At 41.3% G+C, this 20,924-nt stretch overlaps 1 protein-coding gene across 16 annotated transcripts in view; it reads left to right on the top strand.

The window, feature by feature from the left end:
* DTNA (dystrobrevin alpha) overlaps nt 1-20,924 on the top strand; it is a 230,448-nt gene that overhangs the window by 199,818 nt on the left and 9,706 nt on the right. For all 16 annotated transcript variants that reach the window (XM_072852538.1, XM_072852536.1, XM_072852534.1 and 13 more), the window contains 8 exons: nt 1,751-1,838; nt 4,526-4,623; nt 6,004-6,117; nt 9,431-9,527; nt 15,319-15,478; nt 18,274-18,363; nt 18,919-19,087; nt 19,840-19,972. In XM_072852538.1, coding sequence (XP_072708639.1) covers nt 1,751-1,838; nt 4,526-4,623; nt 6,004-6,117; nt 9,431-9,527; nt 15,319-15,478; nt 18,274-18,363; nt 18,919-19,087; nt 19,840-19,972 — 949 coding nt within the window. The remainder of the gene's footprint in view (nt 1-1,750; nt 1,839-4,525; nt 4,624-6,003; nt 6,118-9,430; nt 9,528-15,318; nt 15,479-18,273; nt 18,364-18,918; nt 19,088-19,839; nt 19,973-20,924) is intronic.

Below are 20,924 nucleotides of genomic sequence, written 5' to 3'. Positions count from 1 at the left end.
GGGCTTACAGGTTATTGTCAGAATGAGAGAAAAATGGTGTTTATCTCTTTTCCCTTACCTCAGCAAGCCATAACAAATCCACATGACTCCCAGCTTTAGTTTAATTGTCAATGAATATCAACCACTACTCATGTTTCAAACATAACTTCTAAATCCCAGTGGACTTAATCAAGCCAACCAAAAGATGCACAGTGTAGTTCCCCGAGATACCTGGGGATATAAACTCACTGAGAAATTTTGGAGATATAATTCCTTTTCCTTTTAAAGATGCCGATTCTTCAAAAGCAGAACTTTTTGCACAAGTGCCATTTTCATCTGGAAGGCTTTTGAAGTTCAAGATATGATTTCTGGCAAAAATCAGAATAAGATTCCCATGCCCAAAATAACCCTTGTTTTGCGCACTTTTTTGCAATGTGAAGCTCATTCGCCAGCAACCAGTTGCATGCCCTGAAGAGCCCGTGGGCAGGGAGGTGTGTGCCTGTCTCCCTTCAGCCAAAACATCAGGCAGTTGCCAAGGGATAAGAAAAGAGGTCAGACTTACCTCTCTCTGGGATAGTCTGCAGGCTATCCACACGGCAAAGCGTTCTTCTCACCTCTTCTTAGGGGCCTCATTTTTTTTCTCTTGTATATACTAAAAGTAAAGCAATATAGGGTTCTAAATCCCAGGATTATCCAGGGTCAACTAAGTCCTCTTCAGATTTCATTTTTTGACAGTTTATTACTTTTGATGGTTCTCTGCAAACTTCTAAACGTTTAGAACTAGTAAAGGTTCTCAATATATTACTTTTTCCTGCTCATCTAACTGAATAATAGCCTCCATTTAAAATAAGGACAGCTGGCAAGGGGTTAACCTGAGAGAAATACTTGCCTTTGATATTCTTGGGGGGGGGGAAATGATGCAACATTTTAAAGGAATTCAGCATATTTGCTGTTTAGTTCTTACACTTTCTGAGTAATTTTTGTGGAGATTCTGTGCATGTGGCCAAAGCTCTTCGTAGTTGGTGCTAGTAGACTCCTGCAACCTGGCAGCAGGAGTTGTCTCCAAGTTAAAGTGTGCCCAAGTCTGGAATCAGTGGTGATATATAAGTAATAAGTTGAAATATTTTAAAGGAATTCAGCATATTCGCTGTTTCGTTCTTACACTTTCTGATCACCATGATGTGATTCTCTGAAATCTTACTCCCAAATACCAAGAATAAAAGAGAAAGTCTGATTATAAATTCCTAGATCAGTGGTTCCAGACTGTGGTCCACGAGGCCTTGGTAAGTGCCCTGCAAAACTGTCCTAAATACTGTTTTCTGTTGCAAATCTGACAAAGCTTCTAAAGTTTTTCTCAACAAACACTGAGGTTCCCGCTAATCCACTGTCCAAAAAGTAATCACTCTTCTAGGTGATATGACAGAGCTGAGAGGTAAAACCAAATGCTGGCTGGTGGCCCTAACCACCCCCCACCCCTCTTTGGACAGAGTAGTCTGCGAGTTGCATCTTGCACGGCCTTGGCCAGGGGTTGCAGACCGCTGCTGTTTCCCCCTAAGGGAAGGTGCTGCCTGGCCCCTAGAGCTGATCCTTCTAGGGGAATAACCCTCCCAGTTCTCCCCTTTGCTCAGTTAACATCTACCGTTGTTAATTTGGCGACATTTTGCTTCTAAATTCTGTAATGAAGGTGTGTGAGTGGACAGTGTGACAGAGCAATGGTCTTTTTTACTGTATATTAACGTGCCTTCCCTCCTTCCCCTCCAACCCTGAGCAGCGTGCTCGACAGCGCAAGTCGCCTGGATGAAGAGCATAAGCTGATCGCCAGGTATGCAGCAAGGCTGGCAGCAGAAACTTCTTCATCAGTAAGTGTTTTAATTAAAGGAAGGTACTTTCCTTCTGTCATGTTCCAGGGGCTTGGCAAGATCAGGGAAATTACATATGACAGTCTTAATGATGAATGGATTATTTTTCCCTATCCTTTTCATCAGATGCTGTTATGCTTTAGTAATAACACTTTTATGCAGTGCATTTAAACCGAAGAATCCATATGCTAATGCATATAATCTATATACTAATGCAATGACATTTAAACAATTACAGCAAAGGGAATCTGACTTTTTGAACCCAGGAAAGACTAGAAAATATTGTCTGGACTAGCTTTGGTTAAAGGTTAATGATTTACTGCAGTGGAAAAATGGGGTGGTGAATCCGTTTCACTCTTTAGTTCAAATATCACGGCCACTAGGGCCCTAAGTGCTGAGGATTTTAAAGAACGATCTTCAGCAGGATGACTGTAATGACCCCCTGCATTAGCCCTGGCTCCCATTTTCATTTCAGAGCAATGATTATTCTGCTCTACGTATCCCAAGATAGAAGGTGATGACAGGCTAAAACCTCACTAACTATATTCAGGAATAAGAGAGAATGAAGCAGGAACCTAATCGAAGTATATAAAATCTTACATGGCACAAATAAGGTCAGCCTAGTTACTTTTTTTCCATCTCAGCACATTTGATAGAAGAAGGGACCATAAATGATGGTTAAGTGAAAAGCAGCCGGTCTGGAGTGCCAGGAAGCATATTTTCACACTGAAATTTACACTGCGGGGTCAATTGAAAGGGCGAAATCAGGCACCGCTCTTCATGTAAAAACATTGAGTCACGTTCATCTCAAGTGAAGGCAGTGAAGATGAATCTGCCACCCTGTGCAGCCCTCTGTCATGGAAGATTTCACACTACCTGCAGCTGCAGGGGAAGAGAGGGGTGCTCCTGCTCTGCCAGCCCAGCCTAAATCAGTGCCTTCCAGAGGTGTGATGCAGTGTTTCAAATCTAAGGCAACCTGTAGGTGATGGTCCTGTTTCTGAAGGGCAGTAATTCTTTATGGGAACAAGATTTCCCATTAATAATGTCTCTGGGTAGAAACTGGTAGAAATCAGTTGTATATAACATGTACATGATATGGGGGAAAACTTGGGAAGCAATATTTAAGTAGCTTTTAAATAGAGCTGGTTTGAAGGAAAATACTGAATTTCTCATTGCCATCCATCTGTGCTCTTCGAACAAAAGAGACAGAAGGAAAAGAGAAGGTTTCTGTACACAGAAATCTTTCTGACCACAAGAGTGGCACCACATTAGGAGCACAGTGGAAATTTTTAAAGCTTTGCTGATGGTCATTCTGTTTTTTAAGGAACAAAATGTATTAGTAACACTGGGCATTCAGCATAAAGATCCTGGTTCCCCTTGTATCAGTCATGACATCCACCAGTGTGTATCAGTTCTTCTTTATGCACTGCTCTGCTTCACTGTGGTTGGAGTGTTAATGGGAAATGTACCCGTAGCAGAAAAAATAGTTACAGGTGTAACGTGCTGTCCTTTCCCCACAGACAGTGCTAACAAAGGTTAGCACTGAGATGCATCTTCATTCTTTTTGAGGGTCCACCTCCTGGAGGAGGAGGTGCCTGGCATCGCATAAAATTGGGCTCCAGAGTTACACTTCACAGGGCTTTTACACTGCGGGGTCAACTGAAAGGGCGAAATCAGGCACCGCTCTTCATGTAAAAACATTGAGTCACGTTCATCTCAAGTGAAGGCAGTGAAGATGAATCTGCCACCCTGTGCAGCCCTCTGTCTTGGAAGATTTCACACTACCTGCAGCTGCAGGGGAAGAGAGGGGTGCTCCTGCTCTGCCAGCCCAGCCTAAATCTGAGAAACAGTCAGATCACAGCAGTAACCCAGGAGACTACTTTTTAATGTCTGATTCTTTCAGGTTGGAGTTAGAAATAAATGGATCTCTTTGATAGCTGTGAAACTGTAAATGTCTTGTTCTGCATTCTCATTGATACAATACTGAAATACAGGAGAGTGAACAAGGAAAACAATATTTGGTTATTGCTGATGAACATGAAAAAAGAGCATAGTCCAATGAAGCTGTAGTGAGCGCTGCCTAGTTTGATAAGAAATAGTTTAATTCCCCCTTCATTTTATTGGGAAAAAAGGTTCTGCTGTACCTGAAGGACTGGAGAAAGAGGTTTTCTGAAGTATCATCAGAGTGTATAGGAAAACTTGGCCAAATGGGACACACAGCCAGACTGAAAACTGACTACAGCTTTCAAACTGAAAGTAAAACCGTACTTTTAAGAGAACAAAGCATCACTGCACTGGAAACACATCCCCTTCTTTTTGGATAGAGACACTGGGTTTTGCTTCAGTGTATTCCTCTTGTCTGTAGTATCAAAATTAAGAGCCATATTACAGCAACTGCCTGCGGCAGTGCCGTTGCCTTTTATGTTTGGTTCAGAGGAAGCTCCTTGAAGAAGCAATGAATGACAGGATGGTAAACACTGAGTCTTATTTACTCTAGCACTTACCCTGCTTTTACTAGCAATGGAGCCATACTGGTATGAGCACAACATGGATGCTCTTTTTTTAGTGTAGGCAAGCCTGGTGCTGCATTTTCTGTAAGCAGATTTCACAGAACAGATCTGTGTTGAACTCATGGGTTGCATGCTGGCTATTCCTCCTTCAAAGAAGCCTTCTCTTTTTTACAACAGCAGCAGGGTCAGCAGAGAGGGGCATCAGATATCTCCTTCACCATTGATGCAAACAAGCAACAAAGGCAGCTGATTGCAGAGCTTGAAAATAAAAACCGGTAAGCATCCACAAAGTACCTGGTTTTGTTCAGTCCCATATATTGTGTATGGTTTTTTGTTTCTTAACGTTTTTACCACCTAGTTCTGTGCAACATGCTTATGCATGCACATACACCTCCCCCTACAAAAAGCACAGGGCACAAAAAGGCCCCCAGAATATGACAAAGGCTCTGAAATCCATAGCCACCCTGTGTTTTAATGAGTGTACTGTTCAATGACGTGATATAATCATTGATACTTTACTGTTTGCAGCTGCTGTTTGTTAAGAATTTGAAAAAAAAAAGCCTGTCCTGTTTCAAAACCAGATTAACTTTGAGTTGGATCCTCTGTAGCACTATAACATGAAATGATAAAAGAGTGAGTCACACTGGTAATGTTATGCTCCCCTGCTTTTATTTGTGAAAAAGATGATTAAAGCTCTCCAGAACACAGTCTGCCTGGGAAAGATTTGCAGAAAGGTTAGCAGCAAGTTAGGCTGCTGATCAAATGACACACTAGGTATGGATGTGACCAAGACTGAGAGAGAGGGTCCAGGAGAAATAGGCCAGCCGGCCCTGAAAAGGAGTGATGCCCATTTGTTAGCAGCAGAGGGTCTGGCCCTGGGTATCAGACTGCCTGATGCCATGAAATGTATGGCAGCAGAGCTCTGCTTTTACTCCTGGACTGTAAAATAGAGGCCAGCCCAGACCAGATGGTTTCCTATTCCAAACTCTGCACTGCCTTCTGTCACCATGTAATGAGCCACCAGCTCCAGTCTCGATTTGTCTTTCATAGTTTGAGGCTGCCTCCTGACCGTCTGCTATCCAGCACGTTGTGAAGAAGAGACAAAATTCACAAAGGTTTCAACCTTCTGCTGCGAAGCTTTGTGTTAGCCTTTTGACAGCACTCCAGGGCTGGCAAGCCAATCATAACAAGTCCTATTAAAGTGCTTCTCCATGAATTGTTGACCGCTCTCACATCTCTACTTACACTAAATTTTGGGGTTTTTTAAGTGCTAAATATTTTCTCTGATACTCCAGAAGGGCCAGATAGGTTATTTTAATTTTTGTTAAGTTCATGTGGTGCTTGAAATGTTCATGGGAAAGAATTAGAAGGGAGCAATTCAATTAAGCGTAGAGCTATTTCATGTCTACCTCTGATTTTTGGGGCTCTTGAAGAAATATTTCCCTTTATGATGAAATCCTAAAAGTTTATTTTAAAAATATCCAGAGCCCTCTCCCATTGCTGAGGGCTTCTTTTGTTGGTTGGAGCCCAGTCATTATATCTACATTGATGAAGAGCTACATACAATCATACTTTTTCTCCTTTTGCAATGTCCAGTGAGCTGGTTTTGTGGAAAATTACTGACTTGTAGTCTTCTGCTTATTCTCCTCCCCAAGAGAAATCCTACAGGAGATCCAGAGGCTGCGACTTGAACATGAGCAAGCATCTCAGCCCACACCAGAGAAGGCACAACAAAATCCCACTCTCCTTGCAGAGCTCCGGCTCCTGAGGTAAGTCCACAGTGGTAAAACCTCTGGCCATGACTGGGGCCAGCCAGTCATTCTCAGTAAGAGAAGAAATAAGAGATAAGCCTGGCTTACAGTTTTGGGGATTTTTTTTAAGTAAATAACACAACGTGTATGTTTTTCTCCATTTTTGGTGCAGGCTGTAGTCCTAGAAGTAATTAAGCTTATGCTTTCAACAGCATGCATGAAGAATCTCACATATTACTCATCTACATAAAATTAAGCATGTGCATTAGTGTTTGCAGAGTTAGGCCCCTAGGTCATTTGGAATAGGTCCCCAGAGCCGTGTCCAAATGCCATTAATTATATGGGGAAAAATGTCGTTCTGTCAGAACAAATGCTTCTACAAAGACTTCTCGTTTATGCTAAAGTAAATACAGAGCTACATGAAAATACAGCCAGAATTAGACGTTAATTTTTTGAAATTTCCCCCATGTATTGAACTCTAAGGAGAGGTCAGTTCTCTTCATGGTGCAAAACCAGGCTGCAGGATGATCCTCCTTGTCACATGGGAAGTGAGGAGTAATGTCATCTGCAGCAGCTGAAGACTGAGGGGATCATTTCTCCAATTATCCCACCAAGCTAAAAACATTGATATGGATGTGTCTGCGTGTTAATTAGGATACTCTAGATGGATTTACTAATTGCCATGTATATCGCATTGAAGAAGAACAATTGTCATTGGCCCAGATCCGTAGGCTCCCTGCAAGTCCTGAGGTTCATGTTGTGAGAGCCAGACACAGAATCCAATAAGAACTATTCAAAACACTTAATGTGAATAGAGAATAGAGTGTAAACATTTTCTTTCTAGTGAAACAATGATGGATTAAATTTTATTCCCCCCCCCACAGAGCAGTTCTCTCATGAGAAGACTACAGAACATTTTTGGCCACTTAGCCGCTCCTCACACAAGGAATATTTTGGTGGTCTGATTCATAACCAAAGGAAATTACTATAAGAAATTGTGCTAAATTTTTTCTTTACAAATACTGCATAGTTTTATTATTGAGTTTTCCACACTAAAATATTTTTCTCTTTCACAAATAATTACATTTGCTTTCCAATCTGAAGACAAAGTAGTTTCTTCATTTCTATGAGTATTAATTTCTATTTTAGTATGTAATTACTTCTAGATATCTACAGACAAGTGACATTCTGTGAGACATATAAAACTGATTGTGATGAAAATGCGTACACTGCATAAAATATACCAATAACGTAGCTCCTGTGCATCAAGCTTAAAGTCTGTTTTAAGCAGGTTTAGGAGATTAGTTTTCTATGTAGTTGACAAATAAAATTCATTATCCTTAAAAAAAACTCAAATGATTGTGCAGTGTTAGTGGACTGACTACTTAATTTTTTCCTCTTTTCAGTTTTGCTACACATATTAAAAGCATAATAACCTTATTTGAATTTCCTGACACGGGATATCCCTAGGGCAGTGATGCTGAGTTCCTCAATTATTATATCTTTTCTGATTTAATATGCAGTGTCAGAGTCAGCAAATAACTTCTAATCTGTGGGTCTGTACTGCTTTTCATACCTTCTAAAATGTTCACCATTTGAAAGGCTTTTGATTTACTGTGGAATTTCGACACCACCTCAAATTCCTAGACACTTAAGATGTCACGAGGCTGTTCTTATCATGTGTAAAACAGCAGGACTCAGAACAGCAGCACCGATTTACGTCTGTTACCCCACAGATTTTTGGGGCTTGAAGCGATTAGGGCAGTAGGGCGATTTAGTTCGTATAATATTAAGAAATGCTGGAATCTGTAAATTATGTTGTGGGTACCTGTCCTGGCATCTTTCACTGGCTGCTGTAGTGTTGCAGACTCGCTGAAATGAGGTTCTGAACACAGCATTCCTTCACATTACCAGTGCTGTCTTGGAGGCAGGTTGGAAAGCCCATTACTTCCAAGAACTTGCTCTGGAGTACAGAAGGAGAAAATAGTCAGAGGAGCGGTCTGTACATTGCACGCTGTTTAGATCCCCTCTCCCCATAGAAGGGATCTAAAACGCAGCAGAGGTCTGTGCTAGGACCTGCCACTTTGAATTACATGGATAGGGTATCTTATTTTTATTAGCAGTTTCTTGAACCCAGTTGCCTTTGTACAGTTCATAGCATTTCCAACCATTACATGCCTGGAAAAGAAAAGCCAGCACAGGCAATTTGTAGCAGAAAATAGATTTATCCTCCAGAAGAGTAAATACAACCTGGCAGTGTTACTACCTCTTATACAGGTGAGAGATAGTACACATGAGCAATCCTGTAGAAATCAGTGTTGTTTATATCAGTAACTGCTCACTTACAGAGAAGGCTCAAAATCAGGGTTTCATATTTCCCTAAATATAGGAAATGTACTGAGTCTTGTTGGCTCTGGTGCTTTTCCATTTAGGATTAAATTGTCATATTTTGTAGGTAATACAAGACTAACAACATAGTGTTTTCATTTTATTTGCAACACAGTAGTGTGTAAAATGTACCTGATATGTATATTTTTCAACAGTAATGTTCTTAATTACATCATAGTTTCCAGGAGGCAACAATTTTATTTTGTATTTGTGTGGGGACCTCTCACACAATTTAGTGACTGAACATGTGCAAGTGCTGAACCCCTGTCCTGTGCAGTGGAGCTGTGCAGAATCAAAGCTGTTCCCATTTATGTGTGCACAAACTGGCTGTCACACTTGGAGTGGCTCAATATTCACACTGTCACAGAACCAGCACTGGACTCCAAGTCCAAAGAGCTATTTTCAAGCAGTTATATCTCCACTATGTGATAGTCTTAGTCTTGCTTTCAGAAAAAAACAGAAACAAAAGCACATCGCTGTGATTTTCTGGCTGAGTTTCTGAACTCTCTTAGCTTCTCTCATATCTCGCTCTGTTCAGTGCCCCTGCTGTAATTTCCTGTCCTTCAGGGCATGGCTTTAATTTCTCCTGACAGCTAGTGAGGTTATTGACTAGAGAGATGCAAAGACAAAAACTGCCAGGCATTCCCACAAGGGAATATAACACAAATTTGTTTGAACTTCATTTGTTCTTTGGAGAAGGGTCTGTGTCAGTGTCTGTCTTTTTGCTAATCACTATATTCAGTCCCATGAATATTCTCAGTATGAGGGAACTCCCTAGCTTTCATGTAGCCCCATTTCTAAGCACTATGCTGAATTCATACAGTGTGTTTGCTTTCCTGTGGTCTATAGGCATACACCTCATAGTCAGGCTGGGGGAACGATGCAGTTAAAAGCTGCTGATGCTGTGAGGGGTAAGCCCTGATCAGATCTGCTTGTTTCTCAGACAGAGGAAGGATGAGCTGGAACAGAGGATGTCTGCTCTCCAGGAAAGCCGGAGGGAGCTTATGGTTCAGTTAGAAGGCCTCATGAAACTGCTGAAGGTAAGGAGCTCCACCTGATACTCCCAAGGACAACAGGCAGAGTGAAGCAAGAGAGGAGAAGGAGGAGATATGACCACAGAATTCTGCAGAACCTGACTGTTGCCACCCATAAAATTTGAGTTTGTTTCCTTCCCTTTCTAGTTTTTGCCTTGGTCTTTCAATTCAGGGGGTTCAAGTGATGCTGAGATGATGTTCCTGCAGTAACACTGCATCGTCATTGTCACCTACTGCTAAGGGGGATGGAACACTAGAGATGGGTTTGGAACAGGTTGCCCAAAGAGGTGGTAGATGCCCCATCCCTGGAAACATTCAAGGTCAGGTTGGATGGGGCTCTGAGCAACCTGATCTAGTTGAAGATGTCCCTGCTCATTGCAGGGGGGGTTGGACTAGGTGACCTTTAAAGGTCCCTTCCAACCCAAACTATTCTATGATTCTAACTATTGAAGAATTAATACAATCTTTTGTGTTATATTGCAGCATGATGCAATAGAGTCCTGTTTTGCTCTTCTGCAGAAGGATTTGGCCACATCTCTGGATTTCAGGCTAGCAATCTCTGGATCGGCCATTCAACAATGTCCAAACACAAAATATTTTGTGGTCCAGTTTCAGCTGTTTTTAGAGTTTTCTCTGTTGAGGACATCAAATACAAAACAAAAGAATGAGAAAAGAAACAAAACGACATGTAAAACGAGATAACTAATAACTGTGAGAAAAACAACTCAGCACTGTATACTATTATCTACTCCAGCTGACAGTATACAGAATTGGTTTTACTAGTTCCTTTAACTTTGCCTGTTCAGTTGCTAGGTCAGTCATATGTGCCGTTTGACAACGACATCTAACTCTGATCTTAGAGATGCTTTCCCAATAACACTTGGTCATTTTCAAAAATACAGAAACAAGCCCTTGTTAAACAGATGAAATATGCCTCAACAAAGGATCTCAGTTAAAAATGGAGATATCAAAAAGCATGTGCATTTTTAAGACAGACTAGGGTAAGATGGAAAATGTGTCTTTATTTGCAGAGTCCAGCCCTATTTTACCTGATGTGCCTCAGGACAGGTGATGCCACAAATTCACACCGGAAGAAAGTGCTCTGAATAGCATAAGAGTCTGTTTTGTTGTTGGCCATGCTAGATAAAATGAGTGCATGGAAATTCAGAGCAACTTGGGTCAAATATGGCTCTGATAAAAGCAGAAAGAATTTCACTGAAATCCATTTAGCAACATGTATTTGCATCAAAGGATGAGTTTGACCCCTTATGTCATTTGCATCTCCTCAGGCACAGGCTTCTGCAGCCACAGTGCAGGAGTTGGTGGCACCCGAGCAGCAGAGCCCACCGAGTCGCCAGCAGATTTTTGGGAGCTGGCAGTAGACAGGATACTTTTCGCTCTACCTGTGAAATGCTGCAGTGCTACAACTAGCAGTCAGGGCTGCCTGCTGTTGTTGCACTGCCTGGATAAAGAGAATTTGGGGTAGGAAATGATAGTAGCTTTCTGCACACTTCGCGCTGTTCTGGTGTTTCAAAGTGTGCAGAGGTGGGACCATAACTTGGTCACATACCTTCAGCTATCTCAACTGTACCTTTAACCCTGTACTCCAAATTTGGCTTTGTTTTCTGTTCTTCACTTACATCCTGGCTAATCTCATGTGCTGATCCTCTTTTTCTTTAGGAAGAAGAATTGAAGCAGGTAGTAAGTTACCTCCTTATTGGAGGCCTCACTAACTTCTAAACCATGTTCCTGTGATTTATTTTACTTCCTTTGCTTGAAACGTGTGCGTGTTCTTTTGACCAAAATTAATATTTTGCAATTCTTTCACACATTATTTTCAAGTATCTTGGTGCAATTTTCACAATTAAACATCTTAGCCCTCTAGAAAGTGAGTCATGACTACAAGGAGTCTTGATCTTTTTCTCACTCTTCTAAATAAGAACACATAAGATATGGAAACTACCACCCAAATGTAGTGAAACAAACCTAGAATATGAATTAAAGAACACTTCTACCATAGATAACATTTGGAAATGTAATGAGAATTTTGGAACTTTAAGCAAAATATAACTGCGCTTAAATTAGACCAGGACAATGAGTTTGAAATCCCACTTTATCCAGAAAAAGTCAGGGCATTGTGTGCACATCTTTTAAAGTCGGCACTGATACTAACAGTCCCATGAGTCTTCAGGAAAATAATGTAGTTTCTAAATGGCTTCTGCAACCTAGATGAACAAGGGCAAGTATTTATATTACTAATGGTAAATTTTAGAAGATTTAATTGTTTTGGAGCTTTCTAGTATTGAAATGGATCTTGGAAAGATATTAGGCTAAAAAATGCACTTTTCAGACAGCAGTCTGATTTATGAGTCCAATAAAAATGTTTCATTTTAACAAAGTACCCTTCCTCTTGCTTTCATCAGCAGAAGTACAGTCACAAGTCTGATGTGTTGTCTATGATAGAGCATGCAGAGTTTGTAGGTAATGCTCACCTTCATAAAACTAATGTTTTGGCTAATTTTTGTAGAGCGTCAACCCGTTGCACCAAAAAAAATATCTTACCAAACATCGCCTCCTTATAAGGGCTGTCTTTTTGATTCTGCGTAACAGTATTAAAAGATCTTCCATTAACAAAAGAGAAGTTTCCAACGTGAAGAGAGTTTTCCTATCATATAAAATGTTCACTGGACAGTGTAAGTGAAAGCACATTTTCAGGCTATTATGAGATATGATTTTTTTCTTCCGAGAGTAATAGCCTCGCTGAATACCAGGTGGTAACGCTAAGGAATTACTCTCACAATTTCCATGAAATGATCCCCATTACACTATGCCATTTCATGATCTGTTGAGAGAAACAGGATTAAATTAATTTCTGGAGGAATTCAATTGGAATGAGCAGCCTGGCAATTCATCTAATGCTTATGAACTTTCTATTTCTCTCCTCCCCTTCCTTGAGAAAGGATAATGAGTTCTTCACATCCGTGTCGTTTGATCAGGCTGCGAGACAGGCTTTCCCCATATGTCATCCCAGCTCAGTTCCAGCAGAGGGAGCAATGGGCTAAAGCTCCTGTAAAGCCAATTCTCATTTCAAGCTTTTCTCCTAAGCATGCATGACACTTGATAGTGGGAAATCTTTTCCTGTCTAGCAAGGGTTAACTTAAAATCCATAGCAGGTTGACTAGGGATGGTGAATTAAATATGATACATGGAAGTTTTCCTAAAAGGCACAAGAACATTGATAGCTGCAACCAAGTGCAACATAAAAGCTGAAGCCATTCTCATATCCATGGTGGCTGCGGTAGCTCCCCTTTCAGCATGCCTTTGTCCTCAGCTGGTGGGGCTGCCGAGGTCTGGGAGCAATTCAGTGCTCGATTTCTCTGCTGAGACTACCAAGCAGTCACTACTGCTTATCATAGCAGGCTTCAGGCCGTTAGCTCTAGCCTGTGAAAACCACGTTTCTCCTGATAACCACTTAAGCAGGAATCCAATCCTAATAGCACTCCATTCCCACAAACCTGGGCTGAGGTGGATCTAGGTGAGTAAAATATAACTAAAGTGTTCACCTCTCTGAAATCAGGCATTCCCTAATATCCTCCTATTTCAACTTGCTATTCATCAGTTCTGTCTGATACTGCCCAAATAGTATAAAAAGAGAGGAGTTTTTTACTGGACAGGGGACTCCAAATGCTTCATCTCCCTGTGCCTCCTAAACAGTTTGTTCCAACACTGAAAGCTACAGATAAGAGAGCACTGTTTATCATAAACACAAGATCTCAGTCATAGCTGCAAAGCAGACACAAGGGTAAGCACTGATGTGCAGCAGCTTTTACATTTCTCTTGTGGGAAAATTCCAGCGAAGAAGTACTGGCAGGCATCTGTTATTTTTAGTAAATAAAATGCCTATTCTGAAGTTCATTCCTTGAATGTGACTTGACTATAGGAAACAAATTTTGTCCGGTTTTTTTCTCATCTTCTCTGAAAGTTCCCACTGTTGTTGGTGTTCCTCTGAACACCAGAACCAAAATCAAAGGCAAAGGGGACCTGAAGAAAAAGGGCAAGCGAAAGAGGGAGCTTGGAAGCAGAAATTATTTTGCAAATTTGTTTCATAGAGGATGAAACATCCCCCATCAGGGCATGAAAGGAGATAGCTATAGCTCCCAGATTCCCTGCCTGATGTGCAGGGGGTGCGACCTCCAAGGACCTTGGAGCATCTCCAGGTTGCTCTGTGCCCTGCCTCTGGAGGACTAGAGATCTGCATTTCTGCTGGAGTGGGTACAGACAATTCCAGAAACAGGAGAGCATCTGGCCTTTATATATTCGACTTCCCTTTCATCCATCATTTAAATGTTCTAAAACCGATCATTAAAGAAATTATAAGTATTAAATCCTCCATTCTCCCATCAGTAATGTGCTTATTCCTCATAAACCTAATTTGCCCTTGATGTCTCTCTGGTGATAATGTCTCTTAGAACGGGGTGATAGGAGAAAAGAACGAATAGCTTAGTATCTTGATACATTATTTATGGTCCAAGGCAGGAATTTATAAAAATCTCAAGGGCAATGCTGCACTCCTCCTGCAATGGGCTGCTATTGTCTTTTTTTGAATATATTTGCCAAACCGTATCAGGGCTGCAATGGCAGCCACTACAGAAGTCAAAAGAAATGGCATGGGAGGAGTTAAGAAATCCTTCTGGATTCTCAAAATAAACCCAGGGTGAGGGAAACACCAGCCTTCAGATTACTTTTCACTGTAAACGACCAGGTGCATGTGTTGTAGTTCCCCTTTAACAGCACTCAAGCCACCTCCATCCTTGGCTTCTACCAAACACAGGTTTTCAGTCAAAAGCCATGTGCAGTTTGGTGTGGGCTCCAGCATTTATTTTTGCTTACACAGATACATGTTCCCAGAGGTTTTGAAACAGTGGATGAAAAGGGCACTGTGTCTCTTTTATCACTCACCCAGCTGCGTTTGTAAAAATGACTATTTTGTAAAGTCTGCTTGAATTTCAGCTAAGTGATACTAACTGTGAGGTGCTAACAGCATGGCATTTTATATGACTGGTGTTAAAACATTTTCACTTCCAGCAGCTGAACCCATAGCAGGAATTTATATTGCCCTATCCCCACAGTGTTTTGGGAGCGCCTATGTCCTGTAGAGCGAACAATTTAATAGTGTATGATTTAATAGTGGCTTAAAATGGTTCTCTAGCTCCGAATAAAAAGCATATTATTTATTGCAAGTGTCAGACTTTATGTGACTGAGAGGTTGCATGTACCATGAACTTCTCCTGCAGGGAGGCGGAGGGCAGGGCTGTGATCAGCTCTCACGGCAGCGCTCTGATGAAAGGGGCCGCTTCAGTCCCTTGCCCAGGCTGAAAGCCACGTTGATGCCAGCATCTTTCCCCTTCTCACAGCCTGAATGGGTTACGTTTTGTGAAACATGCATGCAAACTGGGGGGGCGAGAGAGGGAACAGGGCAGAGAGAAGGTCTATACTTTGGTGCTTATTCACTTGGATTTTGTTTAGTTTAGCTGCCTGACATTTTCCCATGCTTAAAGGAAGTCAGATCTTGACTCATATTTTCCTACTTAATATTTTTCTACACGGAAGCCTTGCTGTCCGCTAACAACTGACTTCAGGGGTTTTTTTGTTTGTTTGTTTGGCTTTTTTAGCAAAATTAACATTACCCAACTGATCTACAAATAGCATGATGCCTTTAAGCTGAGGGACGGGTGACAAGGACAGCAGGCGAGGGCTCTTGCAAAGACCTGTTTAACCCCTTGTGACTGTTTTGCAGACCCAAGGGGCAGGCTCCCCGCGTTCCTCACCCAGCCACACTATCAGTCGACCGATTCCAATGCCCATCAGGTCTGCCTCTGCCTGCTCCACCCCAACCCACGCACCTCAGGACTCTCTGACTGGGGTGGGAGGAGATGTGCAGGAAGCCTTCGCACAAAGTAAGTCTTATTACTAGCTTGTCTGAGGTACTCGGAGACTATTTGAAGAATTGTTGTTTCTTGTGGTTAATGACTAAATGAACTTGAGCTTCTGAGTTGCATGCAATGAAACAAAACAAAAAGAAAAATCTGCAACAACTGTGTTTTGCCATTGAAAATCAACTTTGTCAGCCACGAGACTTTGCTGTCAAAGCAAACAGGTAAGAAGAAACTAGACGATGATGCCAGTGGTTTTTGTGGTAAGAGGGAATTTTGATGTAAGATGGTTAGACCAGTTATCAGTGCTCTGTTAACCAGAAGAAGAATTGCTGTTGACCTCAGTAAGGTGTTGTCAGTGTGTTTGGTTTTAAATAAAGACTTTGCTAGGAATAGATGATAACAATCATAGAATTAGTTCAGGTGGAAAGGGCTCTTGTAAGTCACCATGTCCCCCTGCTCCAAAAAAGAGGGCTTCAAAGTGAGGTCAGACCATTCAGGACCTTAACTAGTTGAGTTCTGGATGGCTGCTGGTACACGTTTTCCACAGTCTCGGTTCCAGTGTTTGACCATGCTTACTGTGTAAATTTTTTGTCCTTGTATCTGATTGGAACATCCCTTGATGCAACTTGTGACTGTTGTCCCTTGTCCTTTTGCTTTGGGACTCTGAGAAGGGTCCAGCTAGACTAGACAGGAATCAAGTCTGGAAGTCGAGGTGAACCCTTCCTTTGTGTTTCCAGAAAACTGCCATAGGCTGCACCATGTTTCTCACTCCTCTTTCCACTCTTTTGTCAAGTAACAATAAATTTTAAACTGTTTTGAATTTCTAAGGCCACAGATTAAACGATTATGTTGAATACTAAAGAAAGTACATAGTCTATGTGATCTAAATGAAGAAATATTCCTTCTTTTTCTAATCTGCTCTCTCCTAAAATATTTACATCACTGCAATTCTTCTGTTTGAATAATTTTTTTCCCTGTTTCCCTAGTACAAATCAAATGTAAGTGGAGCTCTGGAGTTCCTCTGCTACAGTGGAAGCGTGTTTGTTCCCAGGAGCCCAGTTCAGCCCTCTCATGCACCCTTCCCCTTGATTTTCATGGGAATTATGTCTGTGTGTGTATCTTAAGACAAGGTTGAATCTATAATGCAATCAAGAACTTTCTACTAAAGTGCCAGTCAATTCATGTATTGAACATAGGCATAATTCCTAGTCCCACGATAACAGGTTGCTGGATATCTCATTTTCTGTGGCAAAAGAAACAGGCAAGATATATTTTCCTTCTTTCTGCTGTGAAAAAAATCAAGACAGGCAAAAATATGGACCACTAACCCCTATGCTACTATAGGACAGTTTCTTCCAGAGCTAAGAGTAAGAGAAATAATGTAGTGGCCACAATAAAATATCCATAAATAATACTAAGGCTGCCTCAGGCAAATGCTTTTAAGTATATAAATGTGTTCTGTTCAAGATAAAAAGCAATATAAAAAGGTAAGCGATCACATTTTAAAACTGCTGCATTTGATAAATATCTAGCTTTATGTCATTATTTACCATATTCTCTAGATGGGAAGGTCAAACCCAAAGAACTCGAAGCCTGTCACATCTTGACATACGACTTGGGGAGGGCAGGTGGGCTGAGATTTTACAGCTCCATTCTGTGCTGCAAAAGAGATCTGCCTATTTATACCTAATGCAGACAAGCCATGGTTAAAGCATGGTTTCTCTTGGGTGTTTTTTTTCTCTTTCATAGTGTTTGCAATAGTTCAGAGATAAAAAATTGAGAAGACTTTAATGAGGGAGTGGCTGAGTGTTTGTGTGTGTGTAAGAGAGAGATTAACTACTTTAATTTACATTCCAGTAACCATTTGCTAATGGATATATTAAAGAAACCTCTCTAGGATTTGGGGGGCTTTTTTTAATGTATTGTTTTACATTCAGCCAGTTTTAAAGAATCTACAGCAGTCAAATCCTGCCAATTCCTGTGAATAATCCAGTCTGGAAGATTAGAGATTCAGTGGGATGTATTGATTATTCAGCTACAATAGGAGCTATGTTTGGGATTTGGGGGAGTTAAGCACACGTACCCACAGCCTGCTCCTAGGGAAGGAGTATTTCATGCAGCTCACAAGAATCTTTCATGATTGATGGTTAAGGGAATATTGCCAGGTTCAGCATGGAAGCACTTCTACATCCATTATTAGAAAGTTTAAAAGCGGCCTGGGGCTGTTTAGAGAGGCAATAGTGCTTCCTTTATTTTAAAAAAAAAAAAAACAGAGAAAGTAAATTATGGAATATACAAGAAAGTCCTTGAGCTACAGGAGAGGCTGAGAGGGAGCGAAGAAAAATCCCTATCAGTCTTGATGAGGTCAAGTATGTTTCTTCAACATTTGCCATAATTATCTGGCAAATACCTGGCAATAATGGTGTCATTAAACAGAGCTGTGGGAACTAGAGAAAACACTTCATTTCTTCCCTCCTCCCCCACAGGCATTGTAAATGAGTTCACGCTGGATTTAATCTTCCAGGCCTGGTCTGCTGGTGTCACCACACAAATGCAAGCTTGATGGCAATGAATAATCTCCACATATCTGGCATTGTGATTAAATGAAGCATGAGGGTAGGCTTCTGCTCTTGCATACAGCATAAATAAATGAGGCCATTCTGCAGAGAACTCTTCTGCACGCGTCCCTCGCAAGGACTTTGATACCCTGAATTATCACAATGGCAGCTTTCAACAGGGTTAAAATTGCTTTCAACAGGAAAACATATGTCTTGTGAAGAATAGTAACACTGTGCTTTGTCTGTCTCTTGCTTCAGGTGCAAGACGAAATTTAAGAAATGATTTGCTGGTGGCAGCAGATTCAATCACCAACACCATGTCTTCTTTGGTAAAAGAACTAAATTCTGGTGAGTGAGGCTAACAAGGGTGGGTAGTCACCACATTGACATTTCACATATATTTGAATAAATGGGAGGTAGGAAAATATAAACCAACAAAAAAGCAGTGTAATGTATCTTCAAAGCTTTTTATGCCTCTAGAAAAAAAAAGCCTAAATAACAGCTTCAGGAATACAGCTGTTCTGAAAGACATGGACGTAGAGGTGCAGCTGGGTACAGTGAAAACTTTGAGAAGTTTGTTTGTGATTCCACGTGGGGCGGGATTTCACTCTTTAGAAATTTCATTCAGTATAGAACAGATAGGACCTGTTGTAAAATGCAGTCTGTAGTGTTCTCATAAAAATATCCTACCTAGTAACTGAGATAAGCAACAGCTTCACTATTCTGTCCCATCACAAGAAGACGACTATTAGCTCTGCAGATATATATAGAATCATATACTGTTATTCGCTTGAGGAGGTGGCATTCTAAGTCGGAAAGGCAGAGAAAGACTTGGAGAAATAGGCAAGTATACTTACTCTTCTGAAAGTTAAATGGAACCATGTGTCACCTTTCGCTTCACAGAAGTGGGCAGTGAGACAGAAAGCAATGTGGATTCTGAATTTGGACGGACTCATTTTGATGACCTTGTTCCGTCCCCAACATCTGAGAAGGCTTTCCTCGCGCAGATTCATGCCCGGAAGCCAGGGTACATCCACAGCGCTGCTGCCACTGGCTCCATCCGCAGTGACATGTGGGTACCTGCTTGATTTTCCTTCTTAATCTCATTCTTCTTCTGTTGAAGACAATATGTAGCATGTAATATTTTCTCTCCCTCTCAACTATTTGATTACCAAAAAAAAAACCCCTAAATCCAAGTGAAGACAGCTTCATGGTTAGATAGTAGTGAGCTCTGTAAACAATAAAGGCCAGAACTTCGGTTGCCCTCAGGAGTGAGCTGTCTCACATCCAGTCTGGTACACTCGGGCAGCATGGAGGCTGTGGGACAGCTGTGCTCCCTAATACGCCCTGCAGTCCTATTCCCTGCTTATCCAGACCGAGGGGCCTGTTGGAGCACACTGGAAAAAGAGAAGTTTTTAAATGGAAAAGACAGAATGCTTTTTCTTGACCAACTCAATTGATCAACAAACCGATTTACTTTTAGAACCTGAATCTTCCTATCAAAGACAATAGGCATCTTTCCAGTTATTTTTAGTTCAACCTCTTTGTATCAAGTTATTGAGAACTTTTGTTACTCATTTCCATAGGGCTGTCCCCCCAAAATGCCTTCAGCAGAATATGCCCTTTGGCCTACTTCATCAATACCAGACCACTGGCGAGGGGAAATAGCAGAAGTGTTTTCCACTGCCAGGAAAGTACTAACCAATGGAGCATGTGGTTGGACTAAAAGTATCCCACTCTCCTCATAGCTTACAATAAAAGGAAGTTTTATTGACTCTGAATGTCATTCATCTCAGGAGGCTATTTATTAATAATTGTCTTTAGGGTTACAGAAGATGGAGATCCCTATGTCAGAGCAGATGATGAAAATTATGAGAATGACTCTGTCCGCCAGCTGGAGAATGAACTGAAAATGGAGGAGTATCTGAAGCAGAAGCTGCAGGATGAGGCATACCAGGTGGGAGAGGGACACCAGCTGCCCATACGTCTCCATAAGTGAGAAACAATAATGCGCCATAGCTGCCCCGTGCCCTTCTTAACCTGTCCTGCGCCCTGCGTCGTGATCTATTCTCAGTTACTAGAGCAGTCACATTCCAAAAACTGCTGTTATTCTCTTCCACAGACAAGCATGCATCTAGCCTTTGTGCATAGCCAGGAAGACAACACTGCCTGAGGCACACAACAGTAGTCCTTAAGCTTACCAGGGCATCAGGTGGGACAGAATTGCCTCTGAGCTTGTTCTCTGCCGGTGCCTACCAAGTCACTTAGACCTCATTCCCCCATACTGTAGAGACTGGTTGGTGGTGTCAAGCTGAGTTCTTGCTATATTTGGATTATTTTTTTTCTCCAGTAGCAAAAAACATTCATAATGGTTTCTCTAGTGTGAACTGAAGCTCAAGTGCAGTCTATGGGTTATTGTCATTGTCAGAATCTGGAAGGAGAGGAAAGGGTCTGAAATGAATTGTATTCCAGAGGACCAAGTATTCAACAAGCATCTAGTATAGAGAAGCCTGGGGATTTGTCATTAAACACGCCCTGAGGAAGTTTTCAAAGGGCATTTGTTTAAGAGTCTGATTAAAGTAAATTTGCCAGGGGTAGCTGGAATTCTGTAGATATCCTGTCCTGTCTGCGTAATCGTCTCCACTTCTGCCTCGTGTAATAGACTATCGCCAGTTTTTAAGTTATTCTGACTTGGATCATCCCAATATAAAATTCATTACTTCTTATAATGTTGTTAGTAATGTCAGTAGGAGGGCACACCCAGTTCAGTTATTTGGGAGTAGAGCTGAAGCGAGCAAAAATAACTATTTTCCCACATGGTGATCAATTAAAATTTGGAACTCACCACTACAGAATATAACAGAGACCAAAAGTATAAATGGGCTAAAAAAAAAGGATTAAGCAGGTAC

Source organism: Ciconia boyciana, chromosome 2 (genome assembly GCF_034638445.1).
Source record: "Ciconia boyciana chromosome 2, ASM3463844v1, whole genome shotgun sequence".
Classification (NCBI taxonomy): domain Eukaryota; kingdom Metazoa; phylum Chordata; class Aves; order Ciconiiformes; family Ciconiidae; genus Ciconia; species Ciconia boyciana.
Note: the sequence above shows the minus strand (reverse complement) of the source record. Positions and strands in the feature narration are given on the sequence as shown.